Source organism: Medicago sativa, chromosome 4, assembly GCF_051527215.1.
Source record: "Medicago sativa cultivar Bolivia chromosome 4, Bolivia_mono, whole genome shotgun sequence".
Taxonomy (NCBI): domain Eukaryota; kingdom Viridiplantae; phylum Streptophyta; class Magnoliopsida; order Fabales; family Fabaceae; genus Medicago; species Medicago sativa.
The window spans coordinates 69,026,639-69,046,838 of record NC_140752.1 but is presented as its reverse complement, the minus strand read 5'-3'; the positions used below and the strand labels follow the sequence as shown (position 1 = coordinate 69,046,838).

Sequence of the window (20,200 nt, the reverse complement as noted above, 5' to 3'; positions counted from 1 at the left end):
TGTGTCATTACCAGACAAGGGCATATGAAAGGTCACACGGTGTTGTCTCTAGAGGACTTTCTCAAGGATAAACTTCAAATATTGTTGTAGATAGATAATGGACTTGAAAGTAAACCACAAACATATAGAATGGTTTATGCTGATCTATTGTTGTCCATCACCTTATAGTCACTTGCCAGCTGGACATCAACATATCATAATGAAGAAAACATGTCTAAAGCATGTTTACAAAATTATGAAGGACACCAATTTAATCATGAAGAAATATGAGGTTGCACTTGAGCACATCTCATTTGGTAGCAAGTGAAAGCTTTGTATTGAACATTGTTTAAGAAGGTAGGGTACACTCTAAGACAACACCACATGCTACCTCATCCCTATCATATCCTTTAGCCCCTTCAATAATAGTTTTTCTTGGAATTTGGTTTTGAGAGAACTTCAAAATCTATAAATACACTTCCTCTCTCCTTCATAAACAGCACAACTCATTGGCATCATCAAATATTTAGTTACATCCTTCTTACTTTTGATATTTTTTCTCTGTTCTTCTCTCGAACAATAAGAAAAATGGGTTTCCGTTTACATACTATTCTAAAGGGTTCAGTAACTGCTAGACAAGCATCATCAAAATCTGTGGAAGTTCCAAAGGGCTATGTTGCAGTGTATGTTGGAGAGAGACAAAAGCGGTTTGTGATCCCTATCTCATATTTGAACCAACCATTGTTTCAAGATTTGTTGAGTCAATCTGAGGAAGAGTTCGGATATGATCATCCAATGGGTGGCCTCACCATTCCATGCTCCGAAGATGTCTTCCAACATATAACTTCTTGCTTGAATGGGCTATGAATCTTACACTGTAGCATACTGATATATGCTAGATTAGTTGAGACATTTTTCAAATAGGCATTTATTTGACTTGTGAAGTTGTAAATATATGACACTTTTCATGAGAAATGGAGAAATATTACCATCTGAATATCAAATTCAAAAATATACTGTCCTCTTTTTCCGTATTTAATGACAGTGAGCTCAGTTATTTTATCAATTATAACTTCACTTGTTATGGTTAGTTCTTTAAGTGTAAGCCTGCTTATGATGAATAACCATGCTTATTCAAAAGATAAATCCTGTCACAAGTTACAGTTTATTCTTTAAGTTTAAGCCTGTTCAAATGATATAATCCGTCACTTTTATTTCTCTATATACTAGCAAAATTAGTGCCATTGTCAAAATCCAACTAAACCTTTTGATTTAACAAAATCAGTTCTGCTAATTCCAGATAGCTAACTAAAATTCTTGAACTAAATATCAATGATTTAGCCAAATGAACAATGATCGCCTATGTCTTCAGAAATTGTCTTTGTGCCCAATTATTATATATTAAGAGTAGTTTAGTTAAATTTCTCGTATATATTCAAAAACAAAACTTGAACATGATTACTTTAACTAATCTTATCTCCCAAGTAGAATTCAACTCCTAGATTCAATTTTTTTCAGTGGATCTGTCACTTATTTTATTGGTAAACACCCTTAAACTTTTAAAAGTTTTTCTCAACTTACACGCTAAATAATGATTTCAAATCCTATCAGTAATTAGAAATTGGTTTAAACTGGCCTTCTGGTAGAACTTATCAAAGTCTTTCACTTCTACCAAAACAGGAAAATCAAAAAAATTTGTTGTTTTTCAGTTTAATATTTATCTGTACGGAACAGTCACTCTATAACCTTCCAATGTTTGGCATTGTTGCAATTTATTGTAGCATGGAAGTGCCTCTTATATTCCTTTTCGTATAAGAAATTTGTAAGAAATCTGAATTATGGCCAATGAGATATCAAGAATTGAAAATTCATGCCAGCTTAGTGTTTTAGTAGCTTAAAGCTGATAAATATCAAAAAAAATTTGTTTCTTCATGTACTTATATTAGATTAGATCTATATTTTTTTTTTCCGATTTTGGCCACTGAGGTAAATTGGAAAATAGAATGATAAAGTTTAAAATTATAGTGAAACTTTGGTTGACCTTCAACACAACTAGCATTGAAATCTGATAAATACAACCTCATCAATGAATTTTGGAAAAATTATACAGACCTGGACTGTAAATAAACCATTCATCAAGAGTAGGAAAACACAAGTTTTTGCCATAGAATGAGGGTTGTGTTATTCAAGGTAGTTAACTTCTTTTGTTGTTAATTAGAATAATAATTTTTTTGCAAATTTATCTTTCATGTTTGTCCTACAAAAAATATTAAGCTCTGCTCTTGCTGGGAATCACCTATACTGTTTCTGCTTTAAAATTCTTCTCATAGAAAACAATATTTTGTAAGTCCTATTTGCAGCGAGCAGTGAACATTTTAGCTAGTTGAGTATTCGAATTCATTGTCATCATTCAATTTCATGAATCGAAAAATCCATACTAAATATTTAACATTATAATGATAATTTCATTTCCTATTTCTTTAGGGTCTTTACAATTGATAAGACGCCTCATGTACAAAAATGTATCTAGTTAACAACGTCGGTCTCCTACAATATTTTGAGCTTTATAGCCCATTCAAGCATGAAGTTATGTGTTGGAAGGCTTCTTCGGTGCAAGGAATGGTGAGGCCACCCATGGGATGATCATATCCAAACTCTTCTTCGGCTTGACTCAGTAAGCCTTGAAACGATGGCTGGTTCAAGTATGATATGGGGATCACAAACCTCTTCTGTTCCTCTCCTACATACACTGCAACATACCCCTTTCTCACTTCTACAGATTTTGATGATGCTTGTCTAGAAGTAACTGATGCCCTTAGAATAGTTTGTAAACGGAAACCCATTTTTTGTGTTTGTGAGAAGAAGAGTAAAGTAAAGATCTCAAATGTTAGTAAATACTTGAGGATGCCAATGACTTGTGGTGTTAGTGAAGGCAAGAGGAAGTGTATTTATAGATATTGAAATTCTCTTGAAATAGAAACCCAATCCCAATCTATAATTGTATGAAAGGGTAAAATAATAGAGGGCATAGGATGAAATATCATGTGGTGTTTGTCTTAGATTGTACCCCACTCTTTCAAACCATGTCCAATACAAGTGCAACTGCAACCTCTAATTTGATCATGCATTAATTGATACTTCATAATTTTGTAAACATGCTTAGACATGTTTCTTCGTTTTGATAATGTTGATGTCCAGCTGGTAAGTCATTATCTGCTTCAGATAGTTTGAGACGTCGGATAAATAGAGATCATACATACACCATTCTATATGTTTGTGATTATACGTTTATTTTATTTCAAATAGTTCAATTATATATACTAGGTGGGGCGTGCATTTGTGGTTATACATTGAAGTGGATTAATTATATGCTGGGCACTGTCAACAAGGTGGGGATTGCATTATCTACCACAACATCTGCTGTTGATCCTTGAGAAAGTCCTCTGAAGACAACACCATGTGATCTTTTATATGCTCTTGTCTGGCCAGAATTCAAATCTCATGGCCTTCCTTTACAGATCATTGTAGTTTCCGACGATTCGTTACTTATCCTTTCATCTATATATATTCATGGCTGCAAGCAATTAGGACCAACACAAAATCATTCACAACCCAAAGCATTTGAAATTGACAAACTTCAGTCTTCTTATACACAAGTCTATCATTTTTAGACCAATATCTTCTTTTTTTTACACATAAAAATGGGATTTCGTTTGCCTGGTATTAAAAGGGCAGCATCTTCAAAAGATGTAGACGTGCCAACGGGATGTCTTGCGGTGTATGTAGGAGAGAAAATGAAGCGGTTTGTGATCCCTATATCATACTTGAACCAAACCACATTCCAGGAGTTGTTGAGCCAAGCTGAGGAACAATTTGGATATGATCATCCAATGGGTGGTATCACAATTCCTTGTGGAGAAGACTTGTTCTTAGATATCACTTCTCTCTTAAATTCGTGCTAAACTCATTGGTGGATGAAACTGACATAGATTATTTGAGACAATTTTGTACAGCAGGAAATTTCCTTTTTTTGTCTTCCGTTGTAGGTTATAGGAAAACGACCTTATAGTTATTGACTATGAGAATATAACTTGTTTAGGACAAGTTTCGGTAAGCATATATTGTAAACTTTTTTGCCAATATATAATACAAAGAGACAGAGATCTGTCTTTCATATTTTCCTTGGCAGAGTTTTGGCTAACAAAACTAACTTTTAATAGAGCTTGGGATAAACAAGTTAAATGTAGATTTATGTTTGATAGTGTGCGACCACAAAGTATTTTTCTTTGTGAAAGCCTTATTATAAAAGAAGCAATTATGTTTGACTCCAAAACCAGGAAGACTATTCTGATTTTGGAACAAGTAGAGTTTTAAACAAGAGAGTTCCTTTACTTTGTTTCTTTGATTCTCTATTTGTTAAAGACATTAATAAATGGTAGGAAATAGACCAATGAAGCAGATTTCTAAGTATATCAAAAATTGAAGAAGGTGGGACATGCATGGCATTTGATGTTGACCCTTTAGATAGTCTTGAAAGGCAACACCATGTGATCTATTATATGTCCTTGTCTACCTTAGGTTGTATGGCTCCCAATGACTCAAATCTCATGGTCCTCCTTCACTGATCATTCAAGTTGCCGACTGCTTGGTCCATATCCTTTCATTCATCTATATATATTCATGCCTGCAAGATTTTATAACCAACACAAAATCATTCACAACCATCATCTTCTTATACACCAGTGTACCATTTTTAGACCAACATCTTTTCGTAACACATACAAGAATGGGTTTTCGTTTAACCGGTATCATCAGAAGGGCTGCAAACCAAACATCTTCAAAAGGTGTGGATGTGCCAAAAGGATATCTTGCTGTATATGTTGGAGAGGAAATGAAGAGGTTTGTGATCCCATTATCATACTTGAACCAACCATCATTTCAAGAATTGTTGAATCAAGCCGAGGAACAATTCGGATATGACCATCCAACTGGTGGTCTCACAATTCCTTGCAGAGAAGATGTTTTCTTAGATATTACTTCTCGTTGGAATCTGTGCTAACCCCATCAGAAGAAGGAACTGACATAGATTATTTGAGACAAATTTGTACATAGATTATCATAGAGAAACAATTGAGCGATATGATTATGTACGGAGATATTTTGACTTGTTTAGGCCAATTTTCAATGAATTTACATATTACAAACTTATATGAAGAAATATAATACAAAGAGACATATTTTCCTTGCATATGCTTAATTTTTCTCCTATTCCATACTTCACGAACAAATTTTATCTTACCATGAAAGAATAAAATATGTTTTATTTCAAAACCTGCCAGGAGTCTATCCTGTTTTTGGATCAGTAGTAGTTTTGTTGGATTGTTAATAACCTTTATGCATATGCAGTAGTAGTGTTTATTAAAAGAACTCTGATACTTTGATTTGTTCAGTACATTTTAGAATGGAAGGAAATTGATCGATGAACCAGACGAGTAGGATCCACCTTGTTTTCTGTCACAAAAATGGTAATATCTACTGATCTGTGTTTAGTCTTAAATTTCATTATGATCATGAATAAATTTTTGGAGTTGTAAAATTTAGATCAAATTAGTACTTGAAAAGAACTGAAAAGATGTAAAGAATAATTAATAAATAAGAATTTATACCCAAACTTAAAAGAAGTAGAGAAAAAAGGTTAAGAGTCGTTTCAAGGTCTAGCTCATAACTTGGAAGTAACAAACAGTAATCTTTGCTTGAGAATGGTTTTGAGAGCTGGGAGAACAAGGTCATGTTGAACATCAGTACACGATAACTTGGAAGTAACGAACAGTTCATCGCGATTTTTAACGAGGCCTAGCTCTAAATCTTTTGACACAGCTTGGCTTAGAGGTTCTTCAGTATTATAGATAGAAGCAGTATCAAAATCCCTGTAGTTCTTACAAGCATGCATCTCCACCGTAAAACATCATTTAGACTTATGATGAGATTGAGATCTTCCTCTTATCAGTCTCGGCTAGCCTTTATCTCATCCTCTGACTAGCACAGACAGCAGATATAGAACAAATAAGAAAATACTTGTATCTGCTGTACAATGAATGTGGTTTCATGAAGTACTAGTTAGATTAGATTTTTTTTTTTTTTTTTCTATTTTAGCCACCGAACTAATTAGAAAATAGAATGATAAAATTTGTAATTGTAGACAAAACTAGGGAGTAGAAAAGATACGGTCATGGACTATAGATAAACCATGCAGCAAAGGTAGGAAAACAAAAGTTTTTGCTATAGACTAAGAATGTGTTGTTCAAGGTATTAACTAACCTTAATTCTAAGTCATTGTTATTGTGCACCTGCCTATGAAGGGAAGGTACCTCATGTATGATTGGGACTTCGGCACTCCAAATCTTAAATTTCTTGTCTATATAATGTAGTTATTAAAATAATTAGTTTTTTCTGCAAATTTAACTTTCATGTTTGACCCACACAAAAAATACTAAGGTTCTGCCCTTGCTGGGATTCATGTGTACTATTCGTGCTTTGAAATTTATCAGAACACGAAGTCTACTTTTTCCGATACCAAGCAACCCTGCTCATATTTTGGAAGGTCTGACTGCAAGGAAGAGTGAACATTTTAACATAAAACAAACAAAAAACATAGGAGCTGCTCGAAAAGTCGAATTCATTGTTATTATTCATCAAACAAAAAATGCATTCTCAAAATTTATACATTTCATATTTATGTAGAGTCTTTACAATTTGATAAGATGTTTCATGTTCAAAATTCCATTGATAAGAGACAAAGGCCAATGAGATGTCACATGGTATTGTGTATTGTTTCATGATTGTCTAATTTTATCCAGGAGTACTTCAGACTTGAAAACTCAGGCCATCCAATATGCTATAATAATCCTACTCTTCTAGCAGACAAGCTCAAAACATATCACATAGCCACGTCAAATTATCTTTAAACAACCAGAGCATTAGCTCTTGGAATTCGTAGACATGGTGGTCCTAGAGTTAAGTCGGTTGCCAACCACTTCAGTAATATTTGGATTAGATTTGATATATTTAATTTTTCTTTTCAATTTTGGCCACTGAGGTAATTTGAAGAGATAATTATGCAATTTAAAATTGTAGAGAAACTTTCATTGACCTTCAGCACAACTAGCACTGAAATTTAATAAATTAAACTTGATTGATGAATTTTTGAAAATTATAAACTTTTTGAATTCCATGTGATCTTACAAAATTTAGATGACTTTCTCAAGTTTCAATATCAACTTGTTTAATTATATATATTGCTGGCCTCTACTTAAGGTGGTGGGTGGGACATACATTATCTATTTTTATGACATTTGATGTTGAAAATTTGAGAAAGTCATCTAAGACAACACCATGTGATCTATTATATGTCATTGTCTCCCTTAAGTTCTATGGCTCCCAATGACTTCCAATCTCATGGTCCTCCTTCATTGATCATTCAAGTTGCTGACTGTTTATTACATATCCTTTCATCTATATATATTAATGCCTGCAAGAATTAAGAACCAACTCTAAATTATTCACAGTTCATAGAATTTGAGATTCAGAAACATTCTTCATATACACCAGTCTACTATTTTTAGACCAATATCTTTTCATAACACATACAAGAATGGGTTTTCGTTTAACCGGTATCATCAGAAGGGCTGCAAACCAAACATCTTCAAAAGGCGTGGATGTGCCAAAGGGATATCTTGCAGTATATGTTGGAGAGGGAATGAAGAGGTTTGTGATCCCAATATCATACTTGAACCAATCATCATTTCAAGAATTGTTGAATCAAGCCGAGGAACAATTTGGATATGACCATCCAGCAGGTGGTCTCACAATTCCTTGCAGAGAAGACGTTTTCTTAGATATTACTTCTCGTTTGAATCTGTGCTAACCCCTTCGGAAGAAGGAGCTGACATAGATTATTTGAGGCCAAATTGTACAGAAGGCACTTACATAGTTTTTATTTTAGTCTACCTTTTGACAGTGAAAGATAAATAGAAAATCAACTGAGTGAGATGATTATGGACAAAGAGATTATGACTTATTTACGAAAATTTTCAAGTACGTTGTATTACAGACTTATATGCAGAAATATAATACAAAGAGACATATTTGTCTGTCATATGCTTAATTTTTCTCTTGTTCCATAACTCATGAAGAACAATTTATACTTTACTACAAATATGTTTGATTTAAAAATTTTCGGATCAGTAATAGTTTTGTCGGATTGTTAATTAACCTATATGCAATAGCAATCTTAGTCCTCGATATTATTAAGAAAACTCTGTTGCTTTGATTTGTTCAGCACATTGGTTTCTGCCACAAAAAGGGCAATATCTACTGACTACTGGTTTTAGTTTAGTCATTAAATTTCAGTACGTGCACGAATTGATTTTTGAATTTATATAATTTAGATCAAATTAGTACTATAAAAGAACTGGAAAGATATAAAGAATAATGAATAATTAATAAATAAGAGTTTATACACTCAAGAATAAACTTGTATATGCGATTAATTCAAAGATAAAATTGTAGGTATTGATTTCATACTAGACGCTTTGTTGGGATTGATCCCCCCTCATAATGATTTACAATTCATACATTGAATGGAAGATTAATTATGAATTTTTTGAGATGTCATGCTATGTGATTCTCTAGTCCAGGAATAATAACTAAATCCAAGTATTCTTCTTAGTGTTTTCTCTTATTTAATGTCAACAAGGGAATCAAAGATATTAATTAAAATTAAATTTCACTTGCATAAGGAATTTGAACAATAATTTATTCAGTACATTAACTTTCCATGATCACATCGAATATATAAAAAACAAAATTGCTCAAGGGTTGCCGTCCCACAGCTCTTCCAAGGTTTTGTAAGATCCATTATCAGATACAAACATTTCTACCTTTTGCAGTCTGCATTGAGGAATCTGATTGATTTTGTCGAATTCTTCTTGGTTCAATTCCCAATCGAATATTTCAGTGTTTTGTTTCATCCTTTCCTTGTTGAAGCTTTTCACAATGGGAATTGCCCCTTGCTGGTATATCCATCTTAGTGCTATCTGCATAATATATATCCACATTAGAAATAGACTTTCAATGTAACAGTAGTATAGGTACGACTTTATGAAGTTTGACATTTTGATAGCAATCAATATATAATATAAAGAGTTGGTTCATGATGTGGTATTAGCAACTTCTATGACCAAGTCTAAAGTTTGACCATTGAGAAAAGAAAAAAGAATTAGAAAAACAGGCTGTATGTTTTAAAAACTTCACTAAAATTATAATTGGCTAAACATAGGTGTCATTGAAAATAGTTTAAAATAAAATAATGAGCTGCACCTGGGCTACACTTTTCTTTCTAGCCTCAGCAATTTCGCGCAGAATTGAATTCTCCATCACTGCAGGCGAACCAAAACTTAGTTTGTATCCACCTAGTGGTGACCATGCACTCACATGAATTCCTTTCTGCTTGCACTCACATGAACTCTGAGTTTCCCCTGATGCCATGATGAGTTCATTTCCACCTAAATCCAACTAAGAATTTGTAACAAATCGTGCAACTTTGTGTCTACAATTAGTAATGTATCGTATCTAGATGGCAATTGTGTTTCTAGTTGATTAGAAAGTACCAAAGATGCATTTGAGAAGTATCACCAGAAATATTTCTAGAAAGAATCAAATTAAAATATTGGATACTATACGTAAAGGGAAATATCTGACGTGTATCAATATCGGATACGTGTTTGATGCTTAACAGAGGCAACCAATCAGTGTATTTGATCTCTATGTCAGAATGACTCAAATCAACTAGCACTAAATTCTCATAGGTCATACCTGATTAACTGCGGGATAGATTTTGGCACTTTCTAAGAGCATGGAGAGCTTTTTGATACCAAAGTTGCTAACACCAATAGACTTTGCTAAGCCCAATCTATAACATTCTTCCATAGCTTCCCATGTTCCTTTTATATCAAAAGGAATGATATCCTCACTCTTAATGTTATAGCCTTCAACATCTTGTTTCAACCTCACTGGAAAGTGAATCAAATAGAGATCCACATAGTCCATCTTCAGTTTTCTGTACAATTTCAAATCAAAAATAAAATTAGACAAGTAATAAAAATCACAAACGTAAAAGAAGCGAAAAAAAAAAAAAAAAAAAAAGAAGTTAAGAGAAATATGCTTGCTTGAGGGTGGTTTTGAGAGCTGGGAGTACAAGGTCATGGTGAGCATCAGTACACCATAACTTGGAAGTGACGAACAGTTCATCGCGATTTTTAACGAGGCCTAGCTTTAAAGCTTTTGACACAGCTTGGCCTAGAGGTTCTTCAGTATTATAGATAGAAGCAGTATCAAAATGTCTGTAGCCTGTTTCAATAGCATCAACCAAAATTGAGGTGAGGACTTCATGTGGTGGAGAGGGAATTGTTGATGTTCCAAAACCTATCATTGGCATCTTTTTCCCTGAATTTAGCATCACCTCTGGAACTTTCTTTGCTTTCATCTTTTTTTATTTTTGTTGATTTCAAGGATTAAGCTTTGTACAATTCACAATTTGACTATTAATGACAGTTCTGATAGAATAGAATATTAGTCATAATTAATTATAGTTATTTTCCTGTAATTATGATGTATCATAATTAGATAGTTGACCTACACATGTATATATATATATATATATATATATATATATATATATATTTTATTCACATAATGAAAAGGCAAGCAATTCCATTATCTTACAAGTTCAAGACGCAAAGAAGATGTTGTTGTTGTTGTTGTTGTTGTTGTTATTATTATTATTATAAGATCGATTATTGAGTATTTGTCCCCTATGACAAAGCAAGATAGTGAATGTTTGTTTTGTTTATAGAAGGGGTTTGATTGAGTCATGAATTAATATAGAAAGCAACATTGTTTGTTGGCTATTGCCAGAAATGTTCTAATGGATGAACAAGACAAAAATCACTTTTATCAACTATTGCTGGCCTCTACTTAAGGAGGTGGGTGGGACATACATTATCTGTTATTATGAAATTTGATGTTGAAAATTTGAGAAAGTCATCTTAGACAACACGAAGTGATCTATTATATGTCCTTGTCTACATTAGGTTGTATGGTTCCCAATGACTCAAATCTCATGGTCCTCCTTCACTGATCATTCAAGTTGCCGAATGCTTGGTACATATCCTTTCATTCATCTATATATATTCATGTCTGCAAGCCTTTAACCAACACAAAATCATTCACAACCCTAAGTATTTGAAATTCAGAGACATTCACCAGTATAGTATTTTTAGACCACTATCTTCTTTTAACCAAACATCTTCAAAAGGCGTGGATGTGCCAAAGGGATATCTTGCAGTATATGTTGGAGAGGAAATGAAGAGGTTTGTGATCCCAATATCATACTTGAGCCAATCATCATTTCAAGAATTGTTGAATCAAGCCGAGGAACAATTTGGCTATGACCATCCAACTGGTGGTCTCACAATTCCTTGCAGAGAAGACGTTTTCTTAGATATTACTTCTCGTTTGAATCTGTGCTAACCCCTTCAGAAGAAGGAACTGACATAGATTATTTGAGACAAATTTGTACAGCAGGCACTTATTTTTCATTATAGAGAAACAGTTGAGCTATATGATTATGTACAAAGATATTTTGATTTGTTTAGGCCAATGTTTAATGAATTTATATTACAAACTTATATGAAGAAATATAATACAAAGAGACATATTTGTCTTGAATATGCTTAATTTTTCACCTGTTCTATAATTCACGAGGAACAAATTTTATCTTACCATGAAAGAAGAAAATATGTTTTATTTCAAAACCAGCCCGGAGTCTATCCTGTTTTTGGATCAGTAGTAGTTTTGTTGGATTGTAAATAACCTTTATTCAGTAGCTGTCTTAAAAGAACTCTGATGCTTTGGTTTGTTCAGTATATTTTGGAATGGAAGGTAATTGATCAATGAACCAGTGGAGTAGGATCCACCTTGTTTTCTGCCACAAAAATGGTAATATCTACTGGTTTATGTTTAGTCTTAAATTTCAGTATGATCATGAGTAAATTTTTGAAGTTATAAAATTAGTACTTTAAGAGAACTGAAAATATATAAAGAATAATTAATTAATAAGAATTTATACCCTCAAGAATAAGCTTATATATGTGATCAAGTCAAAGACTAAATTGTAAGTGATGATTTCATATTTGACGCTTCGTAGAGATTAATCCCCTTCGGCATAATTAACAATTTATAAATTGAATGGAAGTGTAGTTATGAATTCTTTGAGATAGCATGCCATGTGAATCTCTAGTTCAGGAATAGTAACTAAATCCTTCTTAGTGTTTTCTCTTATTTAATGTCAGCTAAGGAATTAATATATTAATCAAAGTTAAAATTTCACTTGCATAAGGAATGTAAACAATAATTTATTCAGTACATACACTTGCATTGATCCCATCGAATATTTAAACAAAGAATTCGCTTAAGGGTCGCCATCCCACAGCTCTTCCAATGACTTGTAAGGTCCATTATCAGATACAAACATTTCTGCCTTTAGCAGTCTGCATTGAGGAATCTGATTAATTTTGTCTAATTCTTCTTGGTTCAATTCCCAATCAAATATTTCAATGTTTTGTTTCATCCTCTCCTTGTTGAAGCTCTTCACAATGGGAATTGCCCCTTGCTGGTGTATCCATCTTAGTGCTATCTGTATAATATATGTCAATACAGTGGTATATGTATGACTTTATGAAGTTTCAATATAAAACTATTTATTTGTTTCACATAACAATCTAAGGTTCATGATGTTGCATTAGCACTTCTATGACCAAGTCTAAAGTTTGACCATGGAAAAAAAACTTGAATTATAAAATAGGACTGCATATTTTAAAACTTCATTAAAATCTTAATTGGCTAAACATAGGTCATAGTTATCATTAAAAATAATTTGAAATAAAATAATCAACTGCACCTGGGCTACACTCTTCTTTCTAGCCTCAGCAATTTTGCGCAGAATCGAATTCTCCATCACTGCAGGCGAACCCCAACTTAGTTTGTACCCTCCTAGTGGTGACCATGCACTCACATGGATTCCTTTCTGCTTGCAGAATTCTCTAAGTTTCCCCTGATGCCATGATGGGTTCATTTCCACCTAAACCCAAATAAGAATTTGTATGATGCTCTTTGTGTCAATAAGTAGTAAGATGTATCATATCTAGATGACAACTGCGTGCTTAGTTGGTAAAAAAGTATCTAAGATGTATTTGTGAAGTATCACTGGAAATATTTTCCAAAAGAATTAAAATAAATTATTGGATACTATAAGTTTTGGGAAGTATATCTGACGATACGTGTATGATGCTCTTCCATTTTGAAGTAACTGATGCAGAATGAATCAAATCAAGTAGTACTAAATTCATATACCTGATTAACAGCAGGAGAGATTTTGGCACTTTCTAAGAGTATGGACAGCTTTTTGATACCAAAGTTACTGACACCAATGGACTTTGATAGGCCCAATCTATAACAATCTTCCATAGCTTCCCATGTTCCTTTTATATCAAAAGGAATTGTATCCTCACCTTTAAAGTTATGGCCTTCAACGCCTTGTTTCAACCTTACTGGCCAGTGAATCAAATAGAGATCCACATACTCCAATTCAAGATTTCTAAAAAATTACAAGCCAAAAAAACCAAAACAATAATATTAGACAAGTAATAAAATACACAAACTTAAAAGAAGTAGAAAAAAGGTTAAGAAAATTATGCTTGCTTGAGAGTGGTTTTGAGAGCTGGGAGAACAAGGTCATGATGAGCATCAGTACACCATAACTTGGAAGTAATGAACAGTTCATCACGATTTTTAACGAGGCCTAGCTCTAAAGCTTTTGACACAGCTTGGCCCAGAGGTTCTTCAGTATTATAGATAGAAGCAGTATCAAAATGCCTGTAGCCTATTTCAATGGCATCAACCAAAATTGAGGTGAGGACTTCATGTGGTGGAGAGGGACTTGTTGATGTTCCAAAACCTATCATTGGCATATTTTTCCCTGAATTTAGTATCACCTCTGGAACTTTGTTTGTTTCCATCTTCTTTTTTGTGTTGGTTCAAGGCTTAAGCTTCGTACAATTCAAATGTGACTATTAATGATAGTTCAAGACGCAAAGAAGATGTTATTAGTATTATTATATTATTTTAATATTGATTATTGAGTATTAGTCCCCTATGACAAAGCAAGATAGTGAATGTTTGTTTTGTTTATTGAGTCATGAATTAAATATAGCAAGCAACATTGTTTGTTGGCTATTGGCAGAAATGTTCTAATGGATGAACAAGACAAAAAACACTTTATCAACTACTCAATGTTTATTCTTATAACCAACTAGTTCTTACAAACATGCATCTCCACCATAAAACACCATATAGTCTTTGATGGGATCTTTCTCTTATCAGTCTCGGCTAACCTTTATCTCATCCTCTGACTAGCACAGACAATAGATGGTACAAATTACAGGCGTGCATCTCTTTCACACCTTTTTCAAACCGCAAACAAACAGGTACCTATCTTTGAACGAATGGTTAATAGACGAAGGGATTTCATGTGAAATGGATAGCTGGGGCTTTTGGGTCTGAAACTAAGGGTTTTTTGTGAAAACTTCACCACACAAGAAACATTTGTTTTGGATCGAAACCAATTTTTTCGCTAATACATACCACATATTTGTCGTAGGCGCTATTCTACATTTGACTGATGGGAATTAGCGCATAATTTGTTGCTTCGCGTTAGTCAGGTGCGACCGACCCCAAATGACTGACGCTAAGTCCCTTATTTCATGCAGTGGAAGAAGAAGATGATGGGGTAAGTTATAATTTAAATCTATTTATTACTTTATAATAAACTTTTGAGCTAATTTCAAAGACCATTGAAAATTGGTGTTTATACACACACAGAAAAGCAGATGTTATAACTATAAGCAGTAATAAAACAAAGAAAACCAAGAGAGAATTTATAAAGAGGGTTCTGTTCTATATATAATCTTTTTGTGCAAAAATAAGATGTATACAGAATTCTTTGAAATTTGACCGACAAGTCAAATATCTTTGTTCATAACTATCTCAGTTAGCTGTCATTTCCAAAATTATAGGTTCCTCCAATTTGGTTGACATGTTGGTCCTAGAGTTGCAAAATATATTATGACCCATGAAATCTACCATATAGCTACAAAATATTGAATTTGAGGTAAGAGAATAACACAACCTGAATTTGGAAATTGGTAGACATGTTGGTCCCATAGTTGTGCCAAATAGACAACCTAAATTTGGTATCAAAGAAGTCCATTGTACAGTGAATTTGGTTTCTTGAAGTACTTGTTAGATTAGATTTTATTTTTTCTTTCTATTTTAGCCAATGAACTAATTAGAAAATAGAATGATAAAATTTGATAATGTAGAGAAACTTTAATTAAACTTAACCACGACTAGCATCAAAATCTGATAAGTACAAACTGATCAATGAATTTTGGAAAGTAAGAGGTATATCTAAAATTTCAGTAAACAAAACTTAGAGAGTAGAAAAGATACCTCATGTATCAGAGGTAGGAAAACAAAAGTTTTTGCTATAGACTGAGAATGTGTTATTCAAGGGATTAACTAACCTCAATTCTAAGTCATTGTTATTGTGAACTTACCTATGAAGGGAACATACCTCATGTATGATTGGGACTTTGGCACTCCAAATCTTAAATTTCTTATCTATAATCTATATACTACGTAGTAATTAAAATAATTACTTTTTTTTTCCTCAAATTTAATTTTCATGTTTGAGTCACACAAAAAATACTACAGTTCTGCCCTTTCATGTGTACTATTCTCGCATTGAAATTTATCAGAACACCAAGTCTGTTTTTTCTGATACCAAGCAGTCCTGCTCATATTTTGGAAGATCTGACAGCAAGGAAGAGTGAACATTTTAACATAGAAACAAACAAAAAAAATATACATAGGAGCTGCTTGAAAAGTCGAATTCATTGTCATTATTCATCAAATAAAAAGTGCATAGTCAAAATCTATCATTCTTATGATAATTACATTTCCTATCTCTGTAGGGTCTTTACAATTTGATAAGATGTCTCATGTTCAAAATGGATCTAGTAAACAGTAAACTATGTCAGTCTCCTATAATAGTCTGAGCTTTACAAGCAAGACGTTATGTGCTGGAAGACATCTTCAATGCAAGGAATAGGAAGGCCAGCCATTGGATGATTATATTCAACAAGTCTTGAAATGAAATGAAGGTTGGTACAAGTATGAGATGGAAAACATACTACTGTCAATGAGTAGTAGTGTGAGCAGCAGCCACAGTAGAAACCATTGAGTCCACTCCACAGATATTTCGTCCCCTGCAGATCTTGTAGTATCCGCTCTCTCCCCAGGTCTCACCCCATGAGTTTTTAACGGTCCAATACGGCTTCTCCTTCATATCAGCTCCAGCTCCTGAACCATACCCCACAAGCAAAACTCCATGATCCAGCTTTCTTGAGCATATGTATGGACATGATATGCCTCCAACATATGTTTGCATGTATACCGCGTTTATTGCAACTGCATTTGTGAACATATGAATTAGATAATTATAAGAAAATAATAGTAATAATAATTACAATTCAAATTGTTCGGACTTTAAGAGTATTACTCACCAGCAAGAGGTCCATGTTTAACGAGATTGGCGGCGATTTGGTTGTCATCAACCGAAATAGAACTAAAATTTGCCGTCACCGATCGTGCAGTGTTTGTCTTGTAATAAGTATAGTCTTCCACTCGCATCAGCCCACCAGATTTTTGAATGTACTCGTGATCACAGTCAACATGTTGTTGCTCGCTAAGACTCACAAGTTCTCCGCTAGAGAGAAAGTGAGCACCTTCAAGTGCACCAATCGTACTGAAACTCCAACTCGAACCGCACAAACCCTAATTCATAATTACAAACCCAAAATCAAAATTTAAACAAAGCAATAAACAAATAACAACAACAATAATAATCGTAATTAGAAACAATATATACCTGATTCCTAACAGGGGTAACCGCTCCTTTTTCTCTCCAATCAAAATCACGAGGAAGGTTATCGGTGGGAAGAATAGGTGCAGCTTTTGCATGTCTCGGTAACCCTACTCCTTTCAATCCCAAGATGCTATTACGAAACTCTCTTGGAGTAAGATCGGAGAATCTTGTAACACCGTGAGTAGCGGAAGGATCCATTATGCCATGTCTCTTAGCACGGTGAAGGTTAGACTTGAAGACGTTGAACCTATAATCATGTTCATCTTTGGAGGAATAAACCTTACCAAACCTATGCTTGAATTCATTAAATTGATACTCAGCTCCTAATCGCACTCCTCCCTTATCAACCACCTGCTGGATTATTGGATCTTCCCGGTCGTTTGGCGTCGAGAATGCCGAGACGACAGAGAAGAGGAAAAGGACAGAGAACATCATGAAAGTTTTGTTACGATTCATCATGACTTCTTCTTTCTGACTTGATCGTAGTATGTTATGATGTTATGATATGTTAAGTTGGGTGCTGAGTGAGTCTTTATATAGTGGTTACTATTACTTAGGAAAAAAAAAAGGATAATAATGAGTGATAACTAGATTGAGATTTAATTTAGTAGGCTCTAGCGATTACTTAAGAGAGAAGTAAGCTTTGATAACGAATAGATACATGACGCGCGGAATTGAATTTGAATAACGGTTAGAGGAAACTGACAGTTAGGATTTTTCTAGGTTGTTGCGTCATGTCGGTGTCATGTGAAGAAAAGCCCAATAAATTTCCTTATAGGTTTTTAGGGTGCAGAATCTATTATCTAATTATGAAATTTAATGACCGTCAAAGATACAATTTTATTAATGACCATAAAAAATACAATTTTATTCCTTCTTAATTTTTTGACATGTCGTCAAAATTATATTATTTTGTTTCAACCACCTTCTATTTTATCTCTTGAAAACAAATTAAAAGAAACTCACTAGACACTAACTTAGAGCCCGTTTGTTATAGCTTTTTTAAGAAAAAAATCACTTATTTTAAAAAAATAATCACTTTTAAGAGTATTGTATCCGTTTGTTACAGATTTTAAAAAAAATCAGAATCTAAAAATAATCTAAAAACAGCTTCAAATGAGAAGCTGTTAGGAGCAGCTTAAAATAAAATAGATTTTTTTTAGAGGAGAGAGAAAATATAATTTAAAAGATTGAACTAAGTTTGTAACAAAAAATCCCTTTTATATAGTTGTATCCAAACAAACTAAATTATTTTTCAAAAAAAGTGATTTTTATTACAGTAAACAAACGCAAAATAGATTCTGATTTTTTATAAAATCTCTAAAAAATAATCTCTAAATTATTTTATATCAAAATCACTTTTATTTTAATCCGTAACAAACGGGCCCTTAATTTTTTCTATAGAACGAACAAACTTAATCTTTTTTTAACAACAAATAAACTTAATCTTTTTTTTTAATAAGAAACAAACTTAATCTTAATCTCAATTAAAACAAATTTTTCTATAATTCAACTTAAAACACACTAACTTAATCTTTTTCTAAAGAACAAACAAACTTAATCTTTTTCTAAACAACAAACAAACTTAATCTTAATCTCAATCAAAACAAATTTTTTTATAATTCAACTTCTAAACTTCTAAAGAGTTAAAAACAATTTAAAATCTATTATCTTTCTTTAATTATGAAAGTTAATTATCTGTAAAAACACATTTTTGCCCCATCTTAATATTTTGAAACTTCAACATATGTTTACCTTTTTGTGTCTTTTGTAACAAAATATCCTATTTAGCCGAGAGAAAAAAAAATTGATGTTATTTTGTAACGAAAAATTTCTTTTATACTGTATTGATGTATCTAAACAAACTAAATTATTTAAAAAAAATGAATTTATTACAATAAACAAACACAACATAAATTATGATTTTTTTTATAAAATTTTTAAAAACTCACTAAATTATTAAATTTCAATAATATTTTCATTTTAATTTGTAACAAACAAGCTCTAAGGGGTTTGCTATAACTTTAAAAAAAAAAAACTTTAAAGAGCATTGTGTTTGTTTGTTATAATATTTAAAAAACTAGGTTATAAAAAAAGATCTAAAAGCATCTTTAAATGAAAAGAGATTATAGTAACTTTTTAAAAAATATAAGAGAGGGAAAAAATAAGTATAAAAAAATGAAGATAAATTTGTAAAAAAAAAAAATCTGTTTTATTTTAGTTTTATTTTGTTTAGGGAAAAAAATCTCTTTTATATAGTTGTATCCATACAAATATTTTTTTCAAAGAAGTGATTGTTATTGATATATATATATATATATACACAGACACATAATTGATCATGCTCTTTCAAAAAATCTCTAAAAATAATCTCTAAATGATTGAGGGCCTGTTTGTTAAGAATTAAAGTAAAAGTGATTTTGATGTATAATTATTTAGAAATTATGAGCCCGTTTGTTATAGCTTTTTTAAGAAAAAAAATCACTTATTTTAAAAAAATAATCACTTTTAAGAGTATTGTATCCATTTGTTACAGATTCTAAAAAAAATCAGAATCTAAAAATAATCTAAAAACAGCTTCAAATGAGAAGCTGTTAGGAGCAGCTTAAAATAAAATAGATTTTTTTTAGAGGAGAGAGAAAATATAATTTAAAAGATTGAACTAATTTTGTAACAAAAAATCCCTTGTATATAGTTGTATCCAAACAAACTAGATTATTTGTTTTAAAAAAGTGATTTTTATTACAGTAAACAAACGCAAAATAGATTCTGATTTTTCATATAATCTCTAAAATATAATCTCTAAATTATTTTATATCAAAATCACTTTTATTTTAATCCGTAACAAACGGGCCCTATATTTTAGACATTTTATGAAAAATCAGAATCTATTTTGCGTTTGTTTACGGTAATAAAATCGTTTTTTTAAACAAATAATTTAGTTTGTTTGCATACAACTATATAAAAGGAATTTTATGTATCAAAATTAGTTCAATCTTTTAAACCATATTTTCTCTCTCCTTTAAAAAAAATCTATTTTTTGAGAAACTGCTCTTAACAGAAGTTGTTTTAGATTTTCTTTAGATTTTGATTTTTTTAAAAAAGTTGTAACAAACG

General features: G+C 32.3%; 9 protein-coding genes across 10 annotated transcripts; 5 read left to right on the top strand and 4 right to left on the bottom strand.

Annotated features, from left to right (window-relative positions):
• Window positions 1–153: 153 nt before the first annotated feature.
• LOC146931201 (auxin-induced protein 15A-like) lies at window positions 154–991 on the top strand. The gene has a single exon (XM_085702689.1). It carries the CDS (start codon window positions 568–570, stop codon window positions 844–846), a length of 279 nt encoding a protein of 92 aa, XP_085558815.1. The 5' UTR covers window positions 154–567; the 3' UTR covers window positions 847–991.
• Window positions 992–2,423: 1,432 nt separating this feature from the next.
• LOC146931200 (auxin-induced protein 6B-like) lies at window positions 2,424–3,001 on the bottom strand. Its single transcript, XM_085702690.1, has one exon. It carries the CDS (start codon window positions 2,820–2,822, stop codon window positions 2,544–2,546), a length of 279 nt encoding a protein of 92 aa, XP_085558816.1. The 5' UTR covers window positions 2,823–3,001; the 3' UTR covers window positions 2,424–2,543.
• A 251-nt stretch (window positions 3,002–3,252) lies between these two features.
• Window positions 3,253–5,227, top strand: LOC146931199 (auxin-induced protein 15A-like). Its single transcript, XM_085702693.1, has one exon. The coding sequence runs from the start codon at window positions 3,681–3,683 to the stop codon at window positions 3,939–3,941; it is 261 nt and encodes an 86-aa protein (XP_085558819.1). The 5' UTR covers window positions 3,253–3,680; the 3' UTR covers window positions 3,942–5,227.
• LOC146931198 (auxin-induced protein X10A-like) lies at window positions 4,587–5,227 on the top strand. The gene has a single exon (XM_085702691.1). It carries the CDS (start codon window positions 4,766–4,768, stop codon window positions 5,036–5,038), a length of 273 nt encoding a protein of 90 aa, XP_085558817.1. The 5' UTR covers window positions 4,587–4,765; the 3' UTR covers window positions 5,039–5,227.
• A 929-nt stretch (window positions 5,228–6,156) lies between these two features.
• LOC146931197 (auxin-induced protein X10A-like) lies at window positions 6,157–8,143 on the top strand. Its single transcript, XM_085702692.1, has one exon. The coding sequence runs from the start codon at window positions 7,631–7,633 to the stop codon at window positions 7,901–7,903; it is 273 nt and encodes a 90-aa protein (XP_085558818.1). The 5' UTR covers window positions 6,157–7,630; the 3' UTR covers window positions 7,904–8,143.
• Window positions 8,144–8,747: 604 nt separating this feature from the next.
• LOC146931196 (methylecgonone reductase-like) lies at window positions 8,748–10,668 on the bottom strand. 2 transcript variants are annotated; one of them, XM_085702684.1, is made up of 4 exons: window positions 10,206–10,668; window positions 9,853–10,096; window positions 9,358–9,542; window positions 8,748–9,074 (listed from the first exon to the last, which is right to left on the bottom strand). In XM_085702684.1, exons 1-3 carry the CDS (start codon window positions 10,520–10,522, stop codon window positions 9,468–9,470), a joined length of 636 nt encoding a protein of 211 aa, XP_085558810.1. In that variant the 5' UTR covers window positions 10,523–10,668; the 3' UTR covers window positions 8,748–9,074; window positions 9,358–9,467. The 2 variants fall into 2 exon arrangements, with proteins under 2 accessions (XP_085558810.1, XP_085558809.1); XM_085702683.1 differs by lacking the exons at window positions 9,853–10,096; window positions 10,206–10,668 and having other exon boundaries at window positions 9,358–9,511.
• A 476-nt stretch (window positions 10,669–11,144) lies between these two features.
• On the top strand, window positions 11,145–11,775 carry LOC146931195 (auxin-induced protein 15A-like). Its single transcript, XM_085707641.1, has 2 exons — window positions 11,145–11,199; window positions 11,243–11,775. The coding sequence occupies exons 1-2, from the start codon at window positions 11,145–11,147 to the stop codon at window positions 11,566–11,568; spliced, it is 381 nt and encodes a 126-aa protein (XP_085563767.1). The 3' UTR covers window positions 11,569–11,775.
• A 572-nt stretch (window positions 11,776–12,347) lies between these two features.
• LOC146931194 (methylecgonone reductase-like) lies at window positions 12,348–14,176 on the bottom strand. Its single transcript, XM_085702685.1, has 4 exons — window positions 13,798–14,176; window positions 13,450–13,693; window positions 12,998–13,177; window positions 12,348–12,733 (listed from the first exon to the last, which is right to left on the bottom strand). Exons 1-4 carry the CDS (start codon window positions 14,112–14,114, stop codon window positions 12,509–12,511), a joined length of 966 nt encoding a protein of 321 aa, XP_085558811.1. The 5' UTR covers window positions 14,115–14,176; the 3' UTR covers window positions 12,348–12,508.
• A 1,858-nt stretch (window positions 14,177–16,034) lies between these two features.
• Window positions 16,035–17,590, bottom strand: LOC146931193 (cysteine protease RD19A-like). Its single transcript, XM_085702681.1, has 3 exons — window positions 17,087–17,590; window positions 16,722–16,992; window positions 16,035–16,626 (listed from the first exon to the last, which is right to left on the bottom strand). Exons 1-3 carry the CDS (start codon window positions 17,540–17,542, stop codon window positions 16,355–16,357), a joined length of 999 nt encoding a protein of 332 aa, XP_085558807.1. The 5' UTR covers window positions 17,543–17,590; the 3' UTR covers window positions 16,035–16,354.
• Between the last annotated feature and the right edge of the window lie 2,610 nt (window positions 17,591–20,200).